The sequence below is a fragment of the Tenrec ecaudatus genome, chromosome 1 (genome assembly GCF_050624435.1).
Source record: "Tenrec ecaudatus isolate mTenEca1 chromosome 1, mTenEca1.hap1, whole genome shotgun sequence".
NCBI lineage: Eukaryota > Metazoa > Chordata > Mammalia > Afrosoricida > Tenrecidae > Tenrec > Tenrec ecaudatus.
The window spans coordinates 186,249,741-186,262,454 of record NC_134530.1 but is presented as its reverse complement, the minus strand read 5'-3'; the positions used below and the strand labels follow the sequence as shown (position 1 = coordinate 186,262,454).

At 42.3% G+C, this 12,714-nt stretch overlaps 1 protein-coding gene across 1 annotated transcript in view; it reads left to right on the top strand.

The window, feature by feature from the left end:
• Nucleotides 1–12,714, top strand: part of SLC9C2 (solute carrier family 9 member C2 (putative)) — a 98,360-nt gene that overhangs the window by 42,452 nt on the left and 43,194 nt on the right. Inside the window, exons 10-13 of the mRNA XM_075541189.1 lie at nt 499–580; nt 10,180–10,342; nt 11,128–11,156; nt 11,276–11,343. Of these exons, the coding sequence (XP_075397304.1) occupies nt 499–580; nt 10,180–10,342; nt 11,128–11,156; nt 11,276–11,343 (342 nt within the window). The remainder of the gene's footprint in view (nt 1–498; nt 581–10,179; nt 10,343–11,127; nt 11,157–11,275; nt 11,344–12,714) is intronic.

Sequence of the window (12,714 nt, the reverse complement as noted above, 5' to 3'; positions counted from 1 at the left end):
CTGCCAGCCACCAGGCCAGCAGTTTGAAACCACCAGCTGCTCCGAGGGAGCAAGATGACGCTTTCTACTCCGTCAAACAGTTACAGTCTTGGAAACCCACAGGGACAGTTCTACCCTGTCCTATCGGGTCGTGATGTGTCCGACTGGACATGATGGAAGTGAGTCGCATCGGCCTCTAGGCTCGGAGGTGCCTGGGAGGCTGGCCACCCTGCTGGCTTTGTGTGACTGTTGACGATAGTGACAACCATGGAGAGTTCTCCTCTCGGTGCTCTTATCCCAGAAAATGCAAGATCTTATTCAGAGTGAAAATTAATTTCTCCTCCAGTATATTATGCTCAAGTCTATGAGCAAGAGTACTTTTGCTCTAACCCATTTATTCAAGATAACATGAGTCAAGTATAGGTTAAGATAGAATTTTGTTGGAGTTAATTGAACAAAGGTTACCTTCGGAGAAATTATTAATATTTTGGTTCTAACTTTTTGTGTGCTTTTTTTTAGTGTATATTGTATGTACAAGCCATATCATTGTTGACCTTGGGGATAAACACACACATGATGACTCAGTCCGCCAAGAAATTAGGTAAAGTGTGATTTTTCATTAATTAACTAGGGGAAATAATTGCAAGTAAGTTATGCATTTTGGAGTGATGGGCATTTCTTTTTTTTTTTTAAATCATTTTATTGCAGGCTGTGTTAAGGTTCTCTAGAGAGACAAAACCAGATTTCTGATAATTATATATATATGTTTATAAAGATAGATAGATATATAACACAAGAACTGAACTGTTAAATTATACACAGATAGATAGATGTACAATACAAGAAATGAACAGGTAAATTATAAAGCAGTACAAATGGCTCAGTGCAACTCACTCCTGTGAGTGAGTTGTGAGACACTGGCAATCCTTTAAGTCTTGAGGGCTTCCAGGTAGTCCTCTGTAGAGAGAGAGAGTTAGGCTATGCCGGCACAGGCAGCAAACAGCAAGGCAGGCCACCAACCATCAGCCAGGTCACCAACAGTCAGTCCCCAACTCCAGAGATGTACATTCCAATTCTCTGGCGAGGCAGGTCTTAAAGGGGACTCAAGTTACAGCGACACAGTCCATGGGTTAGGTGTCCTACAGGTAGTGTAGCTTGCAAATTGAGGCACAGAACAAGCAAGGCATCGCACACTGGCCTGATGATCAAAGAGCGAGAGACAAGAAAGGCAAGACTCGCCGAGCCATTTATCTCTCTGCCCTTCAATTAATCCCACATGTGTTTATTGGCCAGGCTGGCACAATAAACTAACTATCTCAATCTACCCCTTACCAACCTGGCACCTGTACACAATTCTTTAGCCATATATACTTATATAATTTATGCACATTGATGAAATCACACTTATATCAATCATCTATCATATATAAATGAAAACACACTGATTCCAATTGTATCTTATATATCATACCTGAACAAAGGATATATATGCAATAAGCACATAAAAAGAAAATACATTGACAATTACAAACCTCGCTTTTGCAATTGATCATGTGGTCGTAATTGATAGGTAGAACTACCTTCTTCTACTACCCATTCTGTATTACCTTTGGCCTTAGCAAGCACCTCACCTGGCTGTGGTTTTTTGCATAGTGGGGTGACCCAGACCTTCATTCCTGAGGGGTCTGGGTCATTATAAGTCCTGTCAGGATTGGGTTGCTGCAACTTACCATTTACTTTAATTACAGGGCATGGTAACACTAAGAGTCGGCCTATGGGATCTCCTGGATTCCAGACATATTCTTCTTTACCTCCATCATGTAACACCAGTCCAATTTCTCCTTGGTAATCAGGATCAATCACACCACTTAGTACAATGACACCCTTCCTGACCTGTTGATCCAAAGGCAGGAGAAGCCCAAAGTGCCCAGGGGGCATACTCAGCTGCCAGTTCAGGGGAATCCGTGCTGTGTTTCCAGGTGGGAGAGTTCCTTTCTTCGGGACCAGGACCTCCAGGCCTGAGGAACACAGGGTTGCTGGGACAGGAAGCAAAAATGCTGCAAGGGGATCACTAGGAGTGATAGTGAGTGGTGCCACTCCAGCTTCCACCCCTTGGTTCCTGGACCCATGAATTCTGGCTATTGGAGACACAGCACCATGTATTGGCCGCTGGTTTAGAGCTTATACAGCTTCCTGGAGAACATTGCCCCAGCCCTACAAGTTGTTGCCACCTAGTTGGCGCCATAATTGTGTCTTTAGGAGCCCATTCCATTGTTCTATCAAGCCGGCAGCTTTCAGGATGATGAGGAACATGATACGACCAGTGGATTCCATGGGAATGGGTCCATCCATTGTCACACTGTATTTGCTGTGAAGTGAGTTCCTTGATCTGAAGCAATGCTCTGTGGGATGCCATGCCGGTGGATGAGGCATTCTGTAAGTCCACGAATAGTAGTTTTGGAAGAAGCATCCCATTCAGGGAAGGCAAATCCATATCCAGAGTAGGTGTCTATTCCAGTAAGAACAAAACACTGTCCCCTCCATGATGGAAGTGGTCCTATGTAGTCAACCTGCCACCAAGTTGCTGGTTGATCTCCCCGGGGAATGGTCCCATATCTTGGACTTAATGTTGGTTTCTGCCGGTGGCAAATGGGGCACTCAGCAGTGGCAGTGGCCAAGTCAGCCTTGGTGAATGGAAGTCCATGTTGCTGTGCCCATGCATAACCTCCTTCCCTGCCGCCATGTCCACTTTGTTCATGTGCCCATTGGGCGATAACAGGGGTGGCAGAGGAAAGAGGAGGACCAGTCTCCACAGCGCGTGTCATCTTATCCACTTGATTATTAAAGTCCTCCTCTTCAGAGGTAATCCTTTGGTGAGCGTTCACGTGAGATACAATTACCTTTACTGCTTGGCCCATTCAGAGAGGACTATCCACATACCTCTTCCCCACACCTCCTTGTCACCAATTTTCCAATCATGGTCCTTCCAATTACCTGACCATCCATTAGCCATTAGCCACAGCCCATGAAGCAGTATGCAGTCTCATATCTGGCCACTTTTCCTCATATGCAAACTGAACGGCCAGGTGCACTGCTCGAAGTTCTACCCATTGGGAAGATTTCCCTTCACCACTGTCCTTTAGGGAGATCCCAGAAAGGGGCTGTAGTGCTGCTGCTGTCCACTTACGAGTGGCACCTGCATATCGTGCAGAGCCATCCGTAAACCAAGCATGAATTTTTTTGGTCTTCAGTTAAAGTATGGTAAGGAACTCCCCAGGAGGCCATAGGTGCAGACTGGGAGAAAGAAGGTAATGTGACATGAGTGGAGACTGTGGGAATTTGGACCACTTCTTCATGCAACTTACTTGTCCCTTCAGGTCCTGCTTTGGCCAGATCTCATATATACCACTTCCATTTATCAATGGAGTGTTGCTGTGCACGTCCAACTTTATATTCCATGGGTCAGACAATACCCAGTTCATGATAGGTAGTTCAGACCTCATGGTGACTTGGTGGTCCATGGTGAGGCATTCAGTCTCCACCAAGGCCCAGTAATAGGCCAACAGCTGTTTTTCAAAGGGGAGTAATTGTCTGCAGAGGATGGCAGGACTTTACTCCAAAATCCCAATGGTCTACGCTGTGATTCACCAATAAGAGTCTGCCAAAGACTCCACACTGCATCTTTCTCTAGCATCACTGGGTCAGCTGGATCATATGGTGTCAGTGGCAAAGCAGCTTGCCAGGCAGCCTGAACTCGTTGAAGAGCCTTTTCTTGTTCTGGGCCCCACTCAAAATTAGAAGCTCTTACATCTCTTATAATAACCCATAACCCATTGTTTCAAGGACATTTGTACATATGTTGCCATCATCCTTTTCAAAATATTTTCTTTCTACTTGAGCCCTTGGTACCAGCTCCTCATTTTTTCCTCCCTCCCCAGCTTCCCACCCTCATGAACTCTTCATAAATTACAAGTTAGTATAATTTTCCTATCTTACACTGTCCACTGTCTCCCTTCATCCATGTTTTCTTTATTTCTTCACCTATGTTTCTGTTGTTTGTCACCCTGGGTGGGGGGTTATCCGTTGATTATTGTGATTTGTTCCCCTCCCCCCCCTCTCCCTTCCCTATACCCCCCATGGTATCACTACTCCCATTATTGTTCCTGAGGGGTTTATCTGTCCTAGATTCCAAGTGTTGAGAGCTCTTATCTGTACCAGTGTACATGCTCTGGTCTACTTGGATTTGTAAGGTAGAATTGGGGTCATGATAGTGGGGGAAGGAAGAATTAAAGAACTAGAGGAAAGTTGTGTGTCTTGTCAGTGCTACACTGCACCCTGGTGGGCTGGTCCTTCCTTGTGACCCTTCTGTGAGGGGATGTCCAATTGTCTATAGATGGGCTTTGGGTCTCCACTCTCACTCCCCCTCATTCACATAAATATGATTATTTGTTTTGGGTCTTCTGATGCTTGATACCAGATCCTGTCGACACCTCATGATCACACAGGCTGGTATGCTTCTTCCATGTGGGCATTGTTACTTCCCTGCTAGAAGGCTGCTTGTTTATCTTCAAGCCTTTAAGACCCTCGACACTATATCTTTTAATAGCCAGGCATCATCTGCTTTCTTTACCACATTTGCTTATGCACCCATTTTTGTCTTCAGAAATGGTGTCAGGAAGGTGAGCATCATGGAATGTCAGATTATTAGAACCAAGTGTCTCTTGCATTGAGGGAGTACTTGAGTAGAGGCCCGATGTCCACCTTAATACTTAACATATAAATCTATGTACATAGATCTATGTCCCTATCTTTATATATAAATATATTTACATATGTATGTGCCTGTATTTATATCTCTATAAATATCCTTTGCCTTCTAGTTCTTTTCTTTATTTACTTTTACTTTCCTTTTGTCCCACTATCATGTTCAACTTTCATTTCGCTTTCAGTAATTCCTCTTGGCTACAGTGCACTTGATCAAACCCTACCAGGCATTCTATGTCCTCCTTGCAATCGATTTTAATTACTTGTTGTTCCCTTGTCCCTGGATCTGTTGGCTCCCCACTCCCTTTTTCCCACCTACTCCTCTCCCATGTCAACCCAGAACCGTAGGTTTCATTTTTTTTCTCCTCAGGATTGTTTATCCTGCCTATATTATATAGCTGGACATGAAAAAAAGCGCCTATGAATAGTTCTAGGTCTGTGTGTTGATCTTTATGAATGTTTTCCAATCGAGTCTGATGAGGTGCCAAGCCTTGCCCTGAAGTCTATTTTGGGCATTCCTCAGGGACTTCATTGCTTTGCCCCCCTTCCTGCTCTGTTGCACTCCCTTCGTGTTCTCCCTATGTGTGGGGAGTGGGGGAAGGGGGGGTGGTGGCCAAACTGGACACAATTCCTGCACTGTTTCCAGTGTTGTCCCTCATAGCACTATGGGTCAGTGAGGGGCCTCTGTGTCTCGTGGTGGGGCCGGCCCTATGGTCCTATCTGTGCATTGGCAGCTCTGAGCAGGAATATCGTCCTCTGAGCTTGCGGGGCCAGAATTCAGTGTTCTCTCTCTCTCTCACTCACACCTTCCCTCTCAGTTTTCTCCTGTGTGTTCTGAACAGACTCACCCCTTCCCTGGGCTGTATCTTCAGTGCTGACCTCTGTAGTGCATTCTTCTGGGGAGGGGTCCATGTAACTGGGATGGGGTCCGATCCTGCAGACCTCTCTGTTGGTTTGCTGCTTCATGTGGTATGTTGCCTTCAAGTCTTGGTGCATCAGTTTGAGGTCTGGTCCCGCTCTCCCTTTCCTGTGGAGATGTATGCAGTACTCTCCCAATGGGTGGGTAGTGCCCAGTTCCCATGGGGCTTTTCTTATGGAGCTCAAGGAATTGGTTCATAGATTTTTCATTTTCATTAACTCATTATTTTATTATTATTTAAAGATAATTTTATTGGGGGCTTTTATACCTCTTGGTACAATCCATACATTGATTGCATGAGGCATATTTGTACATATGTTGCCTTCATTCATTTCTAGACATTTACTTTTTATTGAGCCCTTAGTAGCTCCTCTTTTTATCCCTCACCCCCCACTGCCCCCAGCATGGCCCCTTGATAGATTGTAAATAAATTATTATTTTCATATCTCACACCAACCGCTGTGTCCCTTCCCCCACGTTTTCTGTTGTTCTTCCCCCTGGAGAGGGGTGTATGATTGTGTGCCGATCATTGCAGTCGGTTCCCCTTTTCTCCCTCCCCCCTACCCTTGTCATATTGCTATCCTCCCTACAACTCCTGGATTCTGTGTGTCGTGAGCTCCCATCTCTTATATCTGTACCTGTGTACATGCTCCAGTCTAGTCTGAATTGAGAAGCAGCACTGGAGTCATGATGCGGGGGTGGGTGAGGAAGCCTCAAGGAACAAGAGGAATCATTAGCTCATTATTTATAGATGTGTTTCATGGGTTCAGGCAATTTAAGAGGCAATTTAAAACAAATTAGCATTGGCTTAAATAAGAGCGAGGCATACTGGTTATACCCAAAAGTCAGAAGTTTGAAACCACCAGCTATTATTCTGTGGGTGAAAGATGAGGCTTTCTACTCCCATAAAGTGTTAGTCTCTGAAACTCACAGGGCAGTTGTACCCCGTCTTATAGGGTCATTTTAAGTGACCATCAGCTGTGCATTTTGGAATTTAAATAAGAGAGAAAGCTTTCTTTCCCACCACACATACTGAAAGTCCAGAAGTGGGAAATGGCAATGCCACACCAACAGTGTTGTCCAGGGACAAAGGATTTCTTCTCTTTTGTTGCTTCTCCATCCTCCAGGGTGCTATCGTCTTCTAAAGCATAAAGACTATCTGATTGTCACCATGTCTACAATCCCGCTAGTTAGGATGAGGTTTGGAGGGCACGGCCAGCGGATGGTAAGCAGCTTTCTTTTGAGGACATAATTCAGAAGTTGTATGCACTCTGGCCACTCACATTCCATTGGCCAGAACAAATGCCCACATGTGAGCAAAGGGAGACGGAAAATACTCTTTTGACTTGGTTGGCAGTATAAAATTCAGAGATTCTGTTGGTAAAGGGGGAAAGGAGAGAAAGGATATGGGGGCCAAATTAATAGGCTCTGATACAGTTGTCTCTTTCCAAAATTAATTTGAGAGTATGTAGAGTAAAATGCCCAAAATACAATAAAATTTCAAATAGATATATAGTTAGTCAAAAAATCCAGAATAAGCTCATCAGTAGCAATCAGGCAGGGGAAGGGGGATGCTGGGTTGGGAATAGACAAATTCTTATAGTAAAGGTCTTTGCATAGGTTCAGTGTCTTATGGCCCGTTTCTCATCTTTGCTGTTACAGAAGCCTGGTTTTGTCAAGGTATCTAGGACTGATCAGATTCCTGGAGATTTATATATACCACACACATCAGAGAGTCGAGATAAAACAAAAAAATCAATTTATTAAGAATATAATTTTTTCTATGTCTGATATACTTAATGATTATTGTTTCAGTTCTTAATATAAATTTTATTATATTAAAATTTAAAAATTATTTTTAGTGTTACTGGGGTCTGGATGCAAGTTTTCTTGATACCCTAAGTTAGTAATCAGGTTTCTTCGAGAGCATGGGAGCAATGACAAGGCAAAGGAAGGGTCGTGTTGAAACAAAGTTCTTCACAGAGAAATAGTCTGGTGAACTTACAATAGCTGTCCTTCCTCCACTTGTATCAGCTCTGATAGTCTTACCCATTCATCGAATTGTGCCCCACGAACACCATTGCTTCCTGTGACAGCCCACCTCAAAGACAGGAGGGCCAGTCACAGGTAGGGCCAGTCACAGGTAGGGCCAGTCACAGGTAGGGCCAGTCACAGGTAGGGCCAGTCACAGGTAGGGCTAGTACATGGGGCAGGTTTTAGGCAGTTCTCCTTTTCTCCAAATTATAGGCTTGTTCTTGTTTGCATTTGAAAGATCAACAAACACCTGTTGCTGTAATCCTTTGCTTTTGAATTGCTACATAAGCCTGCATGACAAAGTAGAATTTGCCCATGGAGTTTCCCCGGGCTGTGATGTGTGATTGGGTGTTGGGTTGCGAATCCCAGCACTAGTGGTTTAAAGCCACCAGCTGCTCCTCCAGAGAAAGATGAGGCTGTCTGCTCGTGCGACAGTGGGCTCACTCATAGGAACAATGGCGAGGGCGGCACAGAAATGGACAGTATTTCATTCTGTTGTGCATAGGGTTGCTATGGATTGGGACGGGCCCGATGACATCTAACAGCAATAACACAATATGCTCTTGTAAAGATGTAAATTCTCAGAAACCTTAAATGGGGTCACTGTGAGTTACAATCAGCTAGATGGCAGTGGGTTTGGATTTCAGTTAATTAATATGAAAGCATTTTATTGGGGCCTCGTACAACTCTTATCACAATCCATATATCCATCCACTGTATCAGGCACATTTGTACATTTGTTGCCATTATCATTCTCAAAACATTTGCTTTCTACTTGAGCCTTTGGTAGCAGCTCCTCATTTTCCCCCTCCCTCTCCCCATGAACCCTTGATAATTTATAAATTATTATTATTTTGTCATGTCTTCCACTGTCTGACGTCTCTCCCTTCACCCACTTTTCTGTTGTCCATCCCCCAGGGAAGGGGTTATATGTAGATCCTGGTAATCAGTTCCCTCTTTCTACCCGACCTTCCCTGCATACTCCCGGTATCACCACTCTCATCACTGGTCCTGAAGGGATCATTCACCCTGGATTCCCTGTGTTTCCAGTTCCTATCTGTACCAGCATACATCCTCTGGTCTAGCCAGATTTGTAAGGTAAAATTGGGATCATGATGGGTGGTGGTGGTGAGGAAGCATTTAGGAACTAGAGGAAAGTTGTGTTTCATCTTTGTTACACTGCACCCTGACTGGTACGTCTCCTCCCCGTGACCCTTCTGTAAGGGGATTTCCAATTGTCTACAGATGGGCTTTGGGTCCCCATGGATTTTAATTTTTATAGGACTAGATCACGAAGGGTTTTCTTACAAGGTTTGACTCACTGGCAGCCTGATAGCTAACCATTACATCACCAGGACTCCTTAGGAAAAGCCCACACTAAACTATTGCTGCTGTGGTCACTAGGTGTCATTAAATCCATTTCCATAGGGTCATAGTTGTGACCACATAGGAGGGAGCAGGTTGCCATATATTTTCAGCCAAGAAACAGCCGGTGCACTGAAACCACCAACCATTCAGGTAGCAGCCAAATGCTTTACCAGTGTGTGATATGAATTTCATACCTGATGGCTTACTGGTGTCTCTTTTCCCACCAACTTCTGTGACTCCCAGAGGGATCCAAACCACTTTGCTCTTTCTGCTTATGATTTGATAGCTTGGTTTCTCTTATACTTCCTCTTACTGTGATCCTCAAAGGCAAGATCAATAAGGAGTTTTCACTACCATAGTAAGTTTTTTTTCTCTCCCTTTTTTGCCTTATAAATTTTTGGTTGTATTAACTAAGCCTCAGAACTTTATTATGAAACAAAGTTATATGGCAAGAAAGAGTTATGAGCGAGTAGGCCTAACTAATTCATTAGCTTTTCTCCTTGGTAAGTGAGACTTATAGCGATAATTTCAAACTCATACCTCAAGAAAATGAAAAGTGATACTATTTGGAGTTATAGAGTTGCTGGCCAGGAAGCAGGAATCTCAAGTTCGAAGGGCCTCCATGGCAGTGACCTTTCACTTTTAGTTTGTGTAAGAATCAGTTGGAGAGCTTGTTAAATTCAAATCCCCATGCCATGCTGGCTCTTGGTATGGAATAACACCCAGGCATTTGTATAGTTTAATAAAACCACACTGGTGGTCTTCTGCACTTTGAAAAGGATTGAGGGAGTGCCCTGAGGTAGCAAGTTATGCCTACAGCGATTGGGAAAGAAAAGAAACTTATAGGGTAGGGGCCGGGGCTGTGCCGGGGAAGGGGGGAAAAAAAGAAAGAAAAGAAACTTATAACACATTCGTTAGCAGTTTTAGATAAATGTGAGCTATCCGGTCCACAGTTTGATTTTCTGGGAAAATTTGGACGAAGCGTTGCCCTTGGTATAAGAGCTCTGGACTGTGGTTTGGCTCTGAAGGTAACTCACGATGTCACTACACCATCAGGCAGCTGCCTGCTTGCTTCCTCTGCTACTCTGTTAAGGACCTTGCTTTCTTTGTTACAGGTTTGTGTGCGATTTCTATCCCAAGACAAATAGCTATGCAAAATGCCATTGAGCACATACAGGAGATTATACAGAACACGATAACTTTACTCAAAACAGAGAAAATTTTGACAAATGTTAATTGGACCCTAGTGGAACAAAAATCCAGAATTGAATACATCATGCCTGTGAGTTAATAATAGCTGACAAAACAAAACCCAGAAACACAGTGTTCCTTTCCTCCTCCACAGGGACCCTAGGGACAGCGCAGAATTGCCCTGTAAATCTTTAAGGCATGGAGCACCTGGTGGGTTTGAACTGCCTACTTTGCTGTTAGCAGCCTGACTTGTAAGCCACTGCGCTACCATGGTCAATGGCAACATTAGAAGCCAGACTCACTGCCATTTAGTCTACTCCCACTCATAACAACCCTATAGGGACAGGTTAAACTGGTCTGGTGAGTTTTCCAGACAGTACCTGTTTATAGGAGTAGAGCGCATTATCTTTCTATCTCAGAGCTGGTTGGTGGTTTCAAACTGCTGACCTTGTGGTTAGCAGTCCAGTGTGTAACCATTACACCACCAGAGCTCTTTTTAGGATCAATGGCAGTGTTTTGTTTTTTTTTTTCCCATCCTGGGTCTGTTAATTAAGAACCAGATAACTGAGAAAATGTATTTAACTAGCTTTGCTACCTGAGTGATACAGGGATATTTGAGGGAAATTAGTGTTTTCACAAACTGACTCTTTGAGTAATGATTCATAACCTGTGTGAAGCTGTTTCTAGGGCCGAGGCATTGAGAGCTCTCTCCCCTCGGAGTCAGATAAAAAGCAGAAAGCCCAGGCAGCTCCCAAGGGCAGGCAAGCAGATGGGCTGGGGAAGAATTGGGCTTCTAAATCAAATGAATATTTATTTCACTGTTTTTGAAAGTTACGTCTTGCTTGAGGAAATGTGATCCAAGGCACATCAAGCCTTTTTCATTTTAGCAATCCTGAAATGAGTGATTAGAATCTGCTGAGCATAGAATTGACCAGTTCCTAGTTAGCTTTATTTTTCTAATTTCCTCTCCATATATTTAAACTCAGGATGATGCTGTTAAATTTTCCCCTAATATCAAAGAGGAGGCATCTCTAACAGATGAAGAGTTAATAGAAGAAGCCAGGTTGCATGTAGCTATAATACAAATGGTCAGTACTATTTATATAACCTGCTTTTTATTTACCTTGCAATGCTTTGAATCCTTAGGTGCTGTTTTCAGATGGCTAAATTTTCTTCCACCTTTCGATAGCATATTGGTTGTTAAAATTAATTTTTGCTTTATGAAAATTAGAAAACGTGTTCTTTCGTTGGCTATCATTTGAGCCACGAGTCTTATTATTCTAAGTCTCAAAATGTTAATAGTCACTTTTGAAGGGCGTTTGGATAACGGCCATTTAGGTACTTAGGTAATTAAAACTCCTTAAATATCTTGAACTATTTTCAAAGAGTTAGTATATTCAATTTATTTTTTAATGGAATGTTTTCCATTGGTATAAAATAAGTACAAAATCTTCTTATTTCTTATAAAAATGAGGGGACTTCAAAAATTCCTGGGAAAATACCATTTATTCTTAATTAAAATTTTCCATGAATATTTTGAAGACCTCTCATATATGAAATTAAACTTATAAATCTGGTAAATCAACAGTTCTCATAGAACTATGACTTAAATGTTCTAAGATAAACATATAGTCAATTAAAGTCAAATTTAAAGCAGTGTATTAAATTGCACATCTGAAATTGGGGTTTTATTCCCGTAGGGCAAATGTACTGAACATCACAAGGATGTAAAATATACAGTATGTGCAGAATCCTTCCTTTCTGCTTTCTGTTTGAAGCCCATTATTATTAAGATTTTTAACACATACAAAAATCGACAGTATAACATATAGAAATTGTAGAAGTGGCACATGTTTTGGTGTATATAATTTCATCACAATAGAAGAAAAAGATAGATGGAAATCTGTGATGAATTCTCTCATTTATTCAATCACCCGAGTTTTTAAGACCATCCACACTTGACTAATAACTTCCCCATCTACGTCCTCACTTACTCCAACCATTTCAAAAGTTATTTTGTCATAAATCTCAGACATAAAATCTGTAAGTATCTCACTGCGTATTTCCAAATTAGGAAATATCTTTAAGAATTTAATGAAAACAAATAGTGCACCTAAAATTACTAATCATCCCGAAATAACATCAAGAAGCCAATCAATTGCCAATTTTCCTATTGTCAAAATTTCCATCATAAAGGGGATACTTAACCTCCTACTTGACATTTTCCATTTGGATTCAAATAAGGTCCTCATATTGTAATTAACTGGTATGGGTTGAAAGTCGCTTTTCATCTATAAACTTTCTTTTTCTTTCTATTTTTCTGTTAAAGAACAGTTTTTTCTTTTTCATTTGTAAAAAAAACATTTTATTGTGCTATTGTATGTGAACATCGGCACAGCAAATTAACTTTCTATTCATTAAATCATACAGAAGTTGATCTGTTACATTGATTGCGATCC